The 14,808-nt window shown below is 36.7% G+C and overlaps 1 protein-coding gene across 23 annotated transcripts in view; it reads left to right on the plus strand.

The window, feature by feature from the left end:
- The window catches only part of Ptprd (protein tyrosine phosphatase receptor type D), a 481,801-nt gene that overhangs the window by 305,205 nt on the left and 161,788 nt on the right, over window positions 1–14,808 (plus strand). For all 23 annotated transcript variants that reach the window (XM_038332350.1, XM_038332356.1, XM_038332352.1 and 20 more), the window contains 3 exons: window positions 41–622; window positions 11,394–11,527; window positions 13,216–13,360. In XM_038332350.1, coding sequence (XP_038188278.1) covers window positions 41–622; window positions 11,394–11,527; window positions 13,216–13,360 — 861 coding nt within the window. The remainder of the gene's footprint in view (window positions 1–40; window positions 623–11,393; window positions 11,528–13,215; window positions 13,361–14,808) is intronic.

Consider the following 14,808-nt stretch of genomic DNA (forward strand, 5'->3'; position numbering starts at 1 on the left):
GAGAAGGATAAATGGTCATTGTCTTTTTTCTGTCCCAAAGCCTTACCCAAGCCTCCAGGAACTCCAGTAGTGACTGAGAGCACAGCTACAAGCATCACGCTGACATGGGACTCTGGGAACCCCGACCCTGTCTCTTACTACATCATTCAACATAAGCCTAAAAATTCTGAAGAACCATACAAAGAAATCGATGGGATAGCAACCACACGCTACAGTGTTGCTGGACTAAGTCCCTACTCTGATTATGAAGTCAGAGTTGTTGCTGTAAATAACATTGGTCGAGGTCCACCAAGTGAGCCTGTATTAACGCAGACCTCAGAGCAAGCACCATCCAGTGCCCCACGAGATGTCCAGGCACGCATGTTGAGCTCAACCACCATTTTAGTACAGTGGAAAGAACCTGAGGAGCCAAATGGACAGATCCAAGGATACAGAGTTTATTATACAATGGACCCGACCCAACATGTCAACAACTGGATGAAACACAATGTAGCTGATAGCCAGATCACTACTATTGGCAATTTAGTACCCCAAAAAACATACTCTGTCAAAGTCCTGGCTTTTACCTCAATTGGAGATGGCCCTCTTTCAAGTGACATACAAGTCATCACGCAGACAGGAGGTAAGTCTGTTCTACATGGGAAATGGGGCAGGTGGCTGTAGGAAAGATAAAAACAGAGAAAGAAACAGCAAAGATCATAGAAAACAAAGCTGTTGAGATTTAGGACTTCACATTGTGCTTTTAAGTTTGCTTTAATTTATGAAACTTGGGGCATCATACCATTTTTTTCTGATGATCTATAGAAGGACTACACAATTGGACACACTATCTATAAATGTGTAGGAAAAATATTGTTAATCCTGATAAAGTATTAATTCCTTTTCTCTGGTTTCATTACTAGAGTGCACTCATGCCTTATTTTCCTGGCTTGTGTGGGCCTTATAAGTTATCTAACTCCGGGTGTTTACTTTCTATCTTTGCGGTCCCAGGTCTCAAGCATGTTTACAGCAGACTTTTGCTTTATTTGACTTTACCATTGTTTGGTTCTTCTGAGCTTGTTCACAGATTATTTTCTTGCTATGGTGTTTGAAAGCTACGTGTCTCAAAGCCAGTTATAAATGTATATATTTCACTACAGTCATAGCAAATCTATATTCCCTCATTATTGGCCTTTGTACTTCTGTATTCATTCATTCACTATATTAATATGCAAGGAAAAATGTAGACTTACTTAAGGTTCTCACTGGAAAATAATAGAGATCTATGAACATTGTTCTACTTTTTCTTGACAGTCTTTTCTTAGAAGTGTCAACTATTTAAGATAATTTTTTTATGATTCTGGCAGCTCTAAAACCAGTAAAACTGGCAAAAAAAAGAGAATGGGGCTTATATTCTACTTTAAGCTTTTCTCATGTTTTGACTATAATATTGGAGTGACATGATCACAATCTAATTCTTAATTTACACCAAGCTTGGGGAATTCTAATGAATTTATTTTTGTGTCAGCTTTTTGTTACTGTGGTGAAACACCTGAAATAACTGAATGGAAGAAATAGATTACTGGAGCTCAGATCAGCCCTAAGCCTGAGGTCAGCTTGCTGTGTATCTTCAGCGTTCCAACAGCAAATGTGCCCTTTACCATGAATTCGGGAGAAAGTCAAACAGGTAGACACGAGAGGGATAGGTTTCCAATTCCCCTTTCATTTCATAGTACTCCCTCTAAATCAGTCTGCTAAGTTTCCAGGTTGTTAAATCCCATAGACTGGTATCCAAGCTTTAGTCCAATGACCTGGGAGGCAGAGGCAGACAGATCTCCGAGTTTGAGGCAAGCTCGGTCTACAGAGTGAGTTCCAGGACAGCCAAGGCAACATAAAAAAAGAAAGAAAAGAAATGGAGAGAGAGAGAGAGAGAGAGAGAGAGAGAGAGAGAGAGAGAGAGAGAGAGAGAGAGAGAAAAGCTGTCTTGAAGACAATGACAACAGATTAACCACAATTCTTTGTCTCTTCAAATTTGTTTTCTCATCTGACTTCAAAGTAATTGTAACGGATATTTTTGTGGTTCTATTGATTTTTTTTTTAAAATACTACAGCAACAAAGTACCACAGACTTGGTAGTTTGAACAGCAGAACTATTTTGCCTCACAGGTATAGGCCCCAAAAGGCTGGGATCAAAATATCACAGGATTGCTTTCTATGAGCACTATGGGGAAAGGTGTGTTCTTTATCTGTCCCTGAGTGTCTGATAGTCTGCTGTCAGCATTTCATTCCTTAGCTTGTAGAAGCACGTGCTCCTTAATATAACTCCACAGTGTGTTGTTTTGGTCATAAGAATTAGGTCAACCTAAAAACTCTATTGTAACTAACTTTGTCTCTCCTAGTAATGCTCTGTAGTGCTGAGCTCTAGGTATAGCAGGGAGAGAGCCTGTTTGTTCATCCCAGCTGCTGGCTAGCTTAGCCGTGAAATAACCACACAGAAACTGTATTCATTAAATCACTGTGTGGCCCATTAGTTCTACCTTCTTATTGGCTAACTCCTACTTTTAATTTAACCCATTTTCATTAATCTAAATACCGCCCTGTGTCTGTGGCTTATCGGCAAGATTCTAACTGGTGTCCGTCTCAGGCGGAAGATCCATGGCTTTTCCCTGACTCTACTTTCTTTCTCCCAGAATTCAGTTCCATATTCTCCACCTACCTAAGTTCTGCCCTATTAGGCCAAGGCAGTTTCTATATTCATTAACCAATACAAGCAATGCATAGAGGGGACTCCCACATCATCTAGGACCTTATCATGCAAATTCTGAGGAAAGAACTATCTGTTCCCTCCACAATATAGATTAAGTAATAGAGAAACATAATAGGTAAAATACAATAATAGCAGCTAATAAATGTTAGCCCATATGCTGTCTGTATCTTGTGGATGTTGGTACTTATGATCTAACTAGAGGAGAAGACTTTGACAGAAAGTAAACTAAGGGAGTAAAAATGAAGCATATTTAGGTCTTGGGTCATAAGGTTACTGGTGTAGCTGAAGCCAAAGGACCCTGGATCCTTCTAACTGCCATCAATTTTAAAATGATGGATATCCTAATGTGATCGCTTTAGTGTGTTTGTACCCACTAGGTATTTAGTAGGTAAATAAAGTTGGAGACTATATAATTTCTTCTTATTATTATTTAAAATTACAAATATAGTAAGATTAATTTTAATTTCAACTCTGAAATGTTTCAAGTGTTTTGAATGGAGTTAAAAAGATAATCATTTTTCTTAAAATCATTATTATGCCCAGGCACTAGGTTTGGCTAAGTTTTATAACCACAAACTTAAGCCTAGCAAGCTGCAGTGTTTTAATTTATATTCAGGAGACAAAGGATTTAACTACCCAAGAAACAAGATTTTTTTTTTCTGAAACAAAATTCAGTCAAAAAATGCAAATCCCAAAGACTCATGAATATCTTTATATTCAGAATATTGAATTATAGAAACGTATCCTTCTATCCCAACTTGGTGAAAAATGTAAAAGTGGTTTTTAAATAGTGTATTGTGTAAACTACCAGTGGATATAAGCATAGATGCATGGATGCTGTGTGTGAAAGAACAGTTGAGTCAATTCGATCTGGTAATTTTCCTTTTGGGAGGTCTGCTTTAATTCAGTAGCAAAATTAGAAAATGTACAGGAATGTACAAAGGTGCATTCTCTCTCTCTCTCTCTCTCTCTCTCTCTCTCTCTCTCTCTCTCTCTCTCTCTCTCCGTCCCTCCCTCTCTCTCTCTCTCTCTCTCTCTCTCTCTCTCTCTCTCTCTCTCTCTCTCTCTCTCTCTCTGTGTGTGTGTGTGTGTGTTTCTGTCTCTGACATAAAGAAATTTCCTGTACCTTTCCATAAACTGTAGCTTGAATTATCATGGAGATGTGAAAAGGCAGAGAACCTAATGCCTGTCAAAGGCCATAGTTTCTTATGACCTCCCACATAGCAGAGTGATTGGAGGTGTCCTGTAGACTTCACTAACAAAGGCGGTTGAACATTATTGGCAGCTGTCAAATGCAGGGCTATCAGGTCTGGTGAAGTTCTTGCTGAGCCTTCTCCTGGTCCCTAGAATCATGGCTACCCTGAGTATGTTGCCATCATCAAACATTCCTAAGAAAACCATAGTTTTCAGTATGAGTTTTGTTTTCAGTAAGGCTACAAAAAGATACTGTTCAAAATAATTTAAGTGTATTTTAATTACATAGACATAAAAAGGTCACTTTGGCGTCTTTGGGGTATGACCCATTCTTGTTTCATTTTATAACCATGAATCACCCAACACCAACATTACTCATTGTGTTTAAATTGGATACAAAATGAATAAATAAGAAAGACTGTCCTGAAAAACAAAGTTAGTTTAAGAGAGAAGTAAGCATTTTGCATTTTATCTATGATAATCGACATTCTGATGGATAGAACTTGTAGATTTATGTAGTGTGTTCATCGTGGTAGAGAAAGTCAGAACATGATAACTATTTCATATTCAATCAAAAGAATAAATCCTCTTGGCTGTGAATATTGGTACAGCAGACTATAATTATCTTTAGATATAAAATTTATTTTTGCTGGAGTTATTGTTTCCTAGAACTATGGGTCACTGCTCATTTTCCATAGCTCTATTTTCTGGTACAATTGTGCTTTACAGTTAGCTTACCTCGAAGACATAGAGAATGGATGGATGTTGGCAAGGAAAACATTTATACTGTGACACACCCCTCATTTATTTCACCTAAAACATCCAGAAAGAAAAAAAATACACTCTGTAGTTTTCTGGAATTGATTATTGCAATAATATATGCTAACTATATTTGGTACAAGGAACATAGAACTGCTAAAGAAGTCTTAGGAACTACATCCTTAATGCTTTATATAAATATTGCTTGAAATTAATGCCAACAGGCATGATAAACCTTAAATTCTGGTTTGTGTCATTTCTGATCTTTCTTTCGAAAGAATTTCCAACCACTGGGAAGTCTAAGGTCCTCCCCCCTCCATCCAGCTCTAGGAAGGTGAGCATCGAAACAGACTAGGCTCCTACAAAGCGAGTACATGCAGTAGGATCAAAACCCAGTGCCATTGTCCTTGGCTTCTCAGTCAGCCCTCATTGACCACCACGTTTAGAGAGTCCAGTTTGATCACATGCTCCATCAGACCCAGTCCAGCTGGTCTTGGTGAGCTCCCATTAGATCAGCCCCACTATCTCAGTGGGTGGGCGTACCCCTCGCCATCCTGACTGACAGGGTAGAGAACCCTGACTGCTCTTTGGACTGGAGAGGGAAGGGGGGGGGAGGGAAATGGGAGGAGAGAAGGAGGTAGAAATTTTTAATAAATTAAAAAAAAATTTCCAACTTCATTTGGACCTGTCTGCAGACTCTTTTAAGAGTATTTAGTGTAGATTGACCTTGAATTCACTCTGCAGCTGAGGACCACCATGAACTCCTGATGCCTCTCTTCCCAAATGCTGGTATTGGAAGTGTACACTACCCAGCCATCTTACTTTTAATATTTTACAGAAAAGAAGTCTACAACAACATTTAAATCAGAAAAATGTTAAAATATAAATGTTTAATTGAAAAATACTGACTCAAGGTCTCTAGAATTTTCTAAAACTTTAAATTAGTTTATATCAACAGGCCAATACAAGCAAATTTTTTTTAAAAAGCCTTTACTCTAATGCTCAAAAAATGTGAGCCCACTGTAAGCTTTCTGTGAATGGTTTTAACAATGTAGAAATGAGGAATGGATAAATACAGACATAATAAAGCTTGATTTTTCATATTTATATTTAATGGCAGCTGACGATATATGGTCGTGGCTCTCACATATAGGGTATTTTGCTTTGAATTTTGTCAGGTTTTACTATCAGATTCTCACTCTTGCTTTTATTATCATTCGCCGATATGCTACATGCATATGTTAGAAAATATGTGCCACCTTAAAGTATTAGTTATCTTAGCAATAATGGGGCTTCTATTGCCTTTGCAACATTTCATGTTTATTATGCAGTGAGATGAAGTTGTAGATTAGCACTGTAGGGTGGGCTTTTCAGAGATAGCCACTAAATTTTACTCACTGATCTCCTCTAGTGCATCAACATTTCAGATGACAATGAAGGCTTTCTCTCATTTCTTAGTATTTTTAAAATGTATTTATGTTGATTATAAGAATTAGAGTAATATCCAAGTACTTGATATTCATCAGTGGGCCTTTTATTTTATTTTGGGATTGATAGTTACTATTTTTCTATCTTTGTGGACATTAAATTGTCAAGTAGAATATAAGTAACCAAATATACGAAGTGTTTAAGTATAATTTTATGTATTTATCTCTTCAGTTATCATTTATTTATTTATGCACATTGTGTGTTTGTATCTATGTATAAGTATGTGAAATGAATCTCTATGGTGTATACACACATGTATGTGTGTACAGGTGCAAATGCCTATACAAACATACAGAGTTCCTTGGAGGACATCAAGTTTCAAGCCCTTCTATTATCTGCCTTATTGTCCTGAGAAAAGGTCTCTCACTTAGCTTGGAGCTAGGCTGGTGGCCAGCAAGCCTAATGACCACACTCTTTCTGTCTCCCACAGTGATGAAATTGGAGGCATGCATGGGCATATACAATTTTTTACATAAGTACTGGGAATTTGAATTCAGGTTCTCATTTTTACACAACTAATTGTCTTACCTAGTTTGTTATTCCCCAAATCCTAAGAACAATTTTAAAGACATATCTGTACTACACTCCCATTTTTTCTTTTCTTGGTTAATTCTCAATTTGGATTGTGATTAATACTGGCATATTTCTATTCTAACGTATAGTGATTACATTTAAATTTACATGTGCAATTTTTTAATGAGTTTTAGTAAGTCAAAATTGTTTCCTATCCTTGATGTTCAGTAAATTGGTACAGGGACTGTTACAATACAGAAAATATCCTAAGTAAAATGACATATGATGCTTATAAAATAAATCTAGTATATAAAGATGAAAAATGTCAATAAATGAAGTCTAACATGTAAAGGCAAAGAGGAAAACAATAAATACATATATGTGCATAAACATATCTATAAATTTGTATATAAATATGTTTGTGTAGTATGAAAACAGGAATATAATTTAAAATAGATCTTCAGCATTATATTTGGCATGCAATATCAGTTGAGAGGCATTAAAACTATCTTTGTCTCTGGGTAGTCTGAAGCAAACAAATACGTTAGTGTTGAGTCCCCTTAAAATATTTTCCTGCATATTTTTCTAATGATCATTAAAACAATGTATTTGGGCATTTGGGAATACATCTATTCATTTCTAAGCAGTTTTGTTTTCCCTATGAATCTTCAACTCATGTTGGTTGTTTCTAATTTAAAATCTGATCCCAAGGAAATGGTACTCTTTGTTCCACCCACAGTTTCCAAGAAGTGGGATTCTTGGTATCCATAAGCGCTTTGTGCGGATGGTAGAATGAAAAGGCAATGCATGTGTCCGATGGACACACTGAATTGAACATATTGAAGCATTTTGCCTTCGCATTGTTTTTCTAAATCCCATTATTTTTTAATTCACTTACATTTGAAAGCTTGTTATGTAAAGATGCATTATCAATATATTTTTTAATATATATCGATACTAGATCTAATGCGGGCTTCCATTCCACAAGGTAGCTATCTACTGGTGCCTAGTGAGACCCTGTGTGCCTCCTCCATTAGGCATGCATTTTCCTGTTTGGCCTGACGCCTCCAGAGAGCATCCTTATTCTCCTCTTTCCTGAGGAGCTTAGGTCTCCACTGCAGATTTCAAAGTTAAGAAACATGCTTTTCCCCCCAAACGACTTCAAAACGAGTCTGTAAAAGAAAAGGAAGGAAGGCTTCAAGCCTATTAGATGGCAGGACTTTCAATTAAGTCATCTACCCAATACTGTATTGTCCAAAAGTTACAAAGGAAAAGAAACCTGTCCTGTCTGTGGTGTTGATGTTCCTATTCAATTTATTATTTAGCAATAAGAGCTCTTTTTAGAACCAAACAGAGTTAGATCAGTTGAAGCTGTGTCACTAAACAAGAATGAAACATTGAGACCAAACAGGAATACAGGGAAGATAAATTTAAAAAAAATCAAACAGTGTAAGTAAGCAAAAGTTAATTAGATTTCTAAGATGGTTTCAGTCAGTGTCAACTTGTAGCCTTAGACAGGAGCAAATCCCTACCTAGTGACTGTTCCTGAGCTGCTTTGGAATTGTCTGTGTTTCTAATTATTGAAATCCAAACTAGGTTCTAGTTTGGTTTTAATCACACATTAACACAGACTTTATTATTTCACAGATTTGTGGGGAATAAGGGGAAGAAATAAGCAATATAAGTATAGAAGAATTACTATCATATATTCATGTGTGTGTATATATATATCACACCAAGAAAACCATTCATCATCTGATTATTGGAACCCTGTCACAGTTATCCCACCAGCCCAACGGCTCTTTGCGACCATTGTAGCATGAGCCAGGCTTTTGACTTTTACCTCTTAGATAATGTATTTTCCATTTGCCAAGTACCATATGGTTTTATTTCTTCCTGAGCCCCTTGCCTTGCCTCTTGATCTTTCATGTTCCTCTGTCTTGGTCTTTCAAGCTGAATAGCTATATGAGGTCACTCACTGGGAAGGCACTGGGAAAGAATGATAACCTGTCTGGAAGGCAGTTCCCAGAGACATCAGATTAATGAGAATGTCAAGGTACAGGCACAGGCTTTGGGATAGGGGGTGGAGATAGAGGGGCAGGCAAGGAATATTACTGGCCTTGGGCATAAGTGTAAACCTGAGCAGGCCACCCTTTCACAGCATGCACAGACACCCTGGCAAAACACTGTGCTGATGGCTAGGTTGCCTAAAAAACATATATCCATTTAAGAAAAAGGGTGAGGTTTTCTTATTCTGTAATCAAGTTTCAGAAAAATGGTTGTAAAAGAGAAACAATATATCCTATATCTCCAAAGACCTCCTCTCATGTGAAAATTATATCTCAAGTATTATTTGCAAGTTATATCATACATCATGTACAAATCATGTTATTTCATGTGTGTTTGAGAATTTGTATTCTCTAGTTGCTAGAAAAATACTTTAGAAACCCCTTTTGTCCTGCTGTGCCTATCTTTATTTGTATTTTATTTTTGTCGTTGTTACATTTTATAAAATATACTCTATTTCTCATGTGAGTATGGGAAATATAGAAAGATTCAGTCATACCATATTGTACCATTCCATAATATCAAGGGTAATGGTTAAATTACTAAACAATAGCAAGGTATGGGCACCAACAATCAGACCAGACAGAGGCAAAAGCACCCTGCTAGATGTGGAGACTTGTGGACCTTAGTATTTTGTATAATGGTTTGAACATAGATAATGCAGTTATGAGCTAGTAAGGAAGATTGGATTATTAAACTTTGAGTATTTTAAACTGCTAAAGTTTTTATTATTTATTATATCTCATGTGTGACTCTTCTGAATTATCAGTTAGGTGACTGAATGACTGATGAGAAGTGATAATAGTTGGCTTCTGTTACCATAATTTGTTGATAAGTACATTTTAGAATCTCACTAATTTGTGTGTAGTTTACGAAAGAACTGTTTGGGATGAGATGCTAATATTCGGTCTAATCATTAGACTCTATGCTTTAAATAACTTAATCTAGGAGCTGCAAGTAATTATTTATACTTAAGGGGGTTTTGTTTTACTTTTGTTTCCTAACTTCTTTTTAAAATATAACCAGTTGAGATAAAAGTTTGAAAGGCTATTATTGCTCAGAGACTCTGTTAAGGAGTTAAGGTAGAATTATATAAACATTATTAGTGCCTTAGTTAGGGTTTTATTTCTGTGAAGAGAAACCATGATCATGGCAAGTCCTATAAAGGAAAACATTTTGTTGTGCCTGGCTTACAATTCAGAGGTGTAGGGCATTGCCATCATGGTAGGAAGCATGATATCATGCAGGTAGATGTGGTACTGGAGAAGGAGCTTGAGTGTTCTACATCCATATGCATAGACATCAGGAAGAGACAGAGCTACTTGGCCTGTCTTTAGGTTCTAAGACCTCAAAGCCAGCACACTGACACACTTCTCCAACAGGGCCATACCTACTCCATACCACAGGTCCTAATCTGTTCAAATAATGCTACTCCTTATGAGCCTATGGGGCATCATTTTCACCCAGGCCACCACAACTAGAAATAGCACTACATGTTACATGAGGTACTAGAGATTTTTTGAAATTTTTTTATTCAGTTATATTTTTTTTCATTTTTGATATTTTAATATAACTATATCATTTACCCTTTCCCTCCCTGCAGATCCTCCACATATTCCTTCTTTTCTCATTCAAATTTGTTATGTGTTATTCTTTATGCTTTCTCTTTCTTTTTTGTTATGTATAGGTCTCTCTCTATCTCTTTCTCCCCCTATGTGTGCACACACACATGTGTATGTGTATGTATTCCTAAATATACAAATTCAGCCTGATTTATTTTTACAGTGTTACTTCTATGTATATGATTGATTTCAGGATTGACTACTTGACATTGGATAACCAATTGGTATGCTCTGCCTTGGGGAAGACTATTTTTTCCTGCTTTCAGCATTCTATATTTAGATGCTTGTCTCATGATCCTTGCCCATTCCATGTTAGCATGTTTATTGGTATACTCCATGTTCAGGTCATTTTTAGGCAGCAGCCATATTGGTGAGACTTGATGGGTGTAGATTCTGACATTTCTAGAGACAAAATTTTGTTAAAAAATCTCCTGATCCTCTCACTTTTGCAGTCTCTCTGTCTCCTCTTCAGCTATGATTTATGAGCCTTAAATGAAGGAGTTGTGTTGTAGATGAATCCATTGGGACTGTGTTCCACAACTATGCATTTTGATCAATTCTGGGTTTCTGTTATGGTCTCCATCTGTTGCGAAGAGAAGTTTCATTGATGAGTAAAGAGAACCTCACTTCTCTCTGGGTATAAGAACAGATATGTAGAATGTAGTTAGGGATTATATGTGTATATTATATGAATCATATCATATTTTACCATGTTATTTGAAATCCATAATTTTACTGTATTTACAACTGATTTCCGAGATAGATACACAATGAGCCTATTTAATTCTACTTCATATTGTGTACATATTATACTATTCAAGTAGTGGGAGAATATTCACCATGTTATTCTTATCCTTTTGGAGTGTATAAATGAACTTTATACAAGGAGGCCATCTCTGAGGATGTAAGGGCTTCTCTCTTTATTACGTGTAATGTGTACTTAACTGGAAGTTTCTGAATCCTGGTGGTAATGGTGAGCTCAATCCTTTCCCTCCCCATTCTAGTACCAGGGCAGCCACTAAACTTCAAGGCAGAACCTGAATCTGAAACAAGTATTTTGCTGTCTTGGACACCACCACGTTCAGATACCATTGCCAGCTATGAACTGGTCTACAGAGATGGGGAGCAAGGAGAAGAGGTAAGACATAAAAAAAGACTAGAAATTTGGAGATTTGAAGGTAGAGACCATGAAATTTTTGTTCAAAGTGAAATGCTTTGATTCACCCCCCCCCCCGAGTAATACAGGCATTAGGTCATGGGGAGACAGAAATCCACAAAGTGGAGGAACACTTTGTTTTTCTGCAATAGCTCATAGTATTTATTTTGGTCATTATATTAACACATGACTGACTGATGAATTTGTTCAAATTTGTTCAAGAGAAAAATGCCCATAGCAACTGTTTACTGTCATGTTAAGCATTATTTGATATGAATATGACTATATATAAAATGTTAATATGCCGTGAAAGTAAAATAATAGATTTTTAAAGCTATAGAAATCAAAAGCAAAAAGAAATGCCTTATCATGCATACTTACCCTTATCAAGCAGAGCTCTAAGATTCTTTAGGGGACTCTCAATTTTCCCTCTAAGAGGTGGCCATTAGTCCACCATTTGTCCTCCACCGTCTGCTTTCTTCTCATTGTCTTTCAGTTCTCCCAGAGCAGCTTACTAAGCTCTGATTGTTCATGACTCTATTCAATTATATGTTTATTTGTATTTTAATATTTACTCTGAGCTGATGTTCTACCTGAAATTGGTTAACCATAGACAGACACACTTTTGCTAAAGTGAGAAGTCAGATTTGAAACCCTGGTTTGATAAACAAGAATATTAATTGCTTGTAGTTCTTTTTGTATGATGGAGGCCTTCATAATTAAAAAATAATTAATTTTAATTAATTAAAGTTAATACTTTAATGGGTATAGGAACATTTATTTCTAACTGTATGCAATATGGCAACAAAAAGTCCTCAACTTGTTTTGAAGAAAGCAACAGTGGTAGTCTTAGTTTTTAGAAATTATTGGGACTGTCACAAGTAGTTTTGCTCCCATCGGGAATTTAAGATCTCTTTAAAATTTGAGTTTGTTCTGCTTGTATGTTTTCTCTTAAAATATATTGGACTTAAACTCACCAAGTAACTGAAAATGACCTTAAACTCCTGATCCACTTGCCTCTCCTTCCCCCAGGGGTGATTTTGTAAGAATGGATGGACAGCAGCATCTGTTTTTGCTTTGTTTTGCTTTATGGTAGGAAATCCAAACCTGGGTCTTCTGTACATTATGTATGCTGTGGTAATTATGTGAGCTATGTTCCTAGTCCCTCACTTCTTTATAGGAACATCATGTGTATTCTTGCTAGTTTTAGTCATATGATATTTGCTCCTCATTTGGAGTATAGACTGGAGGAAAACCTGGGTATGTGATTGAATTGAATTTTGTATGTCCAGCATCCTCCATGGTCAAGGTTGTCTGGTGACTTTTACCTTTGTGGTCACAGTACCTTGTCCATCTTTAGGATGCAGTACATCTGGCCTTTACCTCTCCTTGACTCTGATTTTGTGCACTGGATAATTGTCAGCATTGGAAATACCAATACTGGTATACCTATTTCAGCCTCTTTTTGTAGAAATATACTTTTTCAACTATGGCATATTAGTGACATAGTTTCCAGCATACTCCTGGTTATTGTTGATTCTTTTTTGCTATAATGTGATAATGGCATATAGTTATGCCAGAAGTCTTAACGTTACAAAAGTTTATTTGTAACAAAAGCTATATTTGTACCAGTTCCCAGGAATATAACCAACTCTTCTTGTTACTTGCAGCAGCGAATCACCATTGAGCCAGGCACATCTTACAGGCTGCAAGGGCTGAAACCAAACAGCTTATACTACTTCCGTCTGTCTGCACGCTCTCCTCAAGGCCTGGGTGCATCAACAACTGAAATATCAGCTAGAACCATGCAATCAAGTAGGTGTCTCTCTTTGCTTCCTTGTTGCCCATTTCTCACTAGGAGATGCTTATAACAATTGATTTTTTTTTTTTTTACCAACAAAAAATCTGCTAATGTGCTCATTCACCACAACTTTCTCTGTGGCAGTCAACACTCTACTTTGGAGACACTGCACACAAAGGACCTATGCTGTTTTTAAATATGGTCCAAATAGTAGGCCTTAATTTCCATGTTCTATGTAGAAACTTTCAGAGGAGTTAGTCGGCCTGAGAAATGGGTAAAAATGAGATCTGTCCTCTTCCAACAAATGATATGGCTGTCTGAAAAAACGTGCTGCTTGAAAACACTAGAGAAACCAGATGTCAGAGAACGGACTGGCAAAAGGCAAAACAATTTCCTTTCAAACTAGTGATTATTATGTATTTGTTCCTTGCAGAAGGAAAGCTCGGTGCATATAACTGCTTTCTGACTCTGCGAGTGTCCACGTAGACATTGGGAATATTCACAGAAAATACCTATTTAGATAAATCTGAGAATAATGGAATAATAAGCAGCACATCTGTTCCCTGAATGGTGTTCTGTTCCCTTGACTTCCCTATCTCTGCTGCGCCTTCGTCCTGCGTGCAGCTGCAGGTTCTTATAATGGGGCTGCTCCATGCTCAGAACACAGTGGTTTCCATAAATATTACCAAAAAGATTGCTTTTGATGGAAAATGTGATGTCTCCTAATACCATCATTTTCTCTTTGATAAGTATTGACAATTAGACATCCATTTGATTTATCTTGAATAGTTTTGCAGCTATTGTCTGGGATTTCTGGGTGCAGTATTTTGTCTATATTTCCTGACCTAGTGATGCATTGGGGTAATTTGATGGTAAATAATTGATTAGAAGATGGCTAGCTTATTTTAGAATGGGCAGTAAAAGTGTGTGCTTTAACTCTTAAATGAGTCTAATTTCGATGAATTATTGAATACAAAAATGAAACTACTGAGAATAAATTGTATAATTTCTAGATGATTCCTTGGGGGGTTAACTAGGTATTTTGAATTGCTGTATTGTTGACCTTTTGTAAGGGATAGCTGATTATTACCAATTTTACCAAAATTTGCTGGTGGGATCTAATTCTTTACTAGCAATGGTGTCACACGAAGAGTTATAATAAAAAAGCTGAAAGCTGACCTAGGGTAAGTACAGTCAGAATCAACAAGCCTGACATTGCCCTCGGTAGGTAAATCTTGACCTGTGCATTCTCAGCCTTTAATGATTCTGCATGCTCATTTTATTGGGGCTACAATCAATATTAGATTAACACTTTTCATTAAAACTGGTCAGCCTGACTTAGATTTTTTTTTAGATAGGGTGAACCCTTTTATGTTTGTTGGGTTTTTCTTTTTTCTTTTTTTCCTTAATTGAATGAAGTAGGAGGGCGTCTATAAGTTACTGCACCTTTGTACACCTCCGG

Source organism: Arvicola amphibius, chromosome 6 (genome assembly GCF_903992535.2).
Source record: "Arvicola amphibius chromosome 6, mArvAmp1.2, whole genome shotgun sequence".
NCBI classification, from domain to species: Eukaryota; Metazoa; Chordata; class Mammalia; order Rodentia; family Cricetidae; genus Arvicola; species Arvicola amphibius.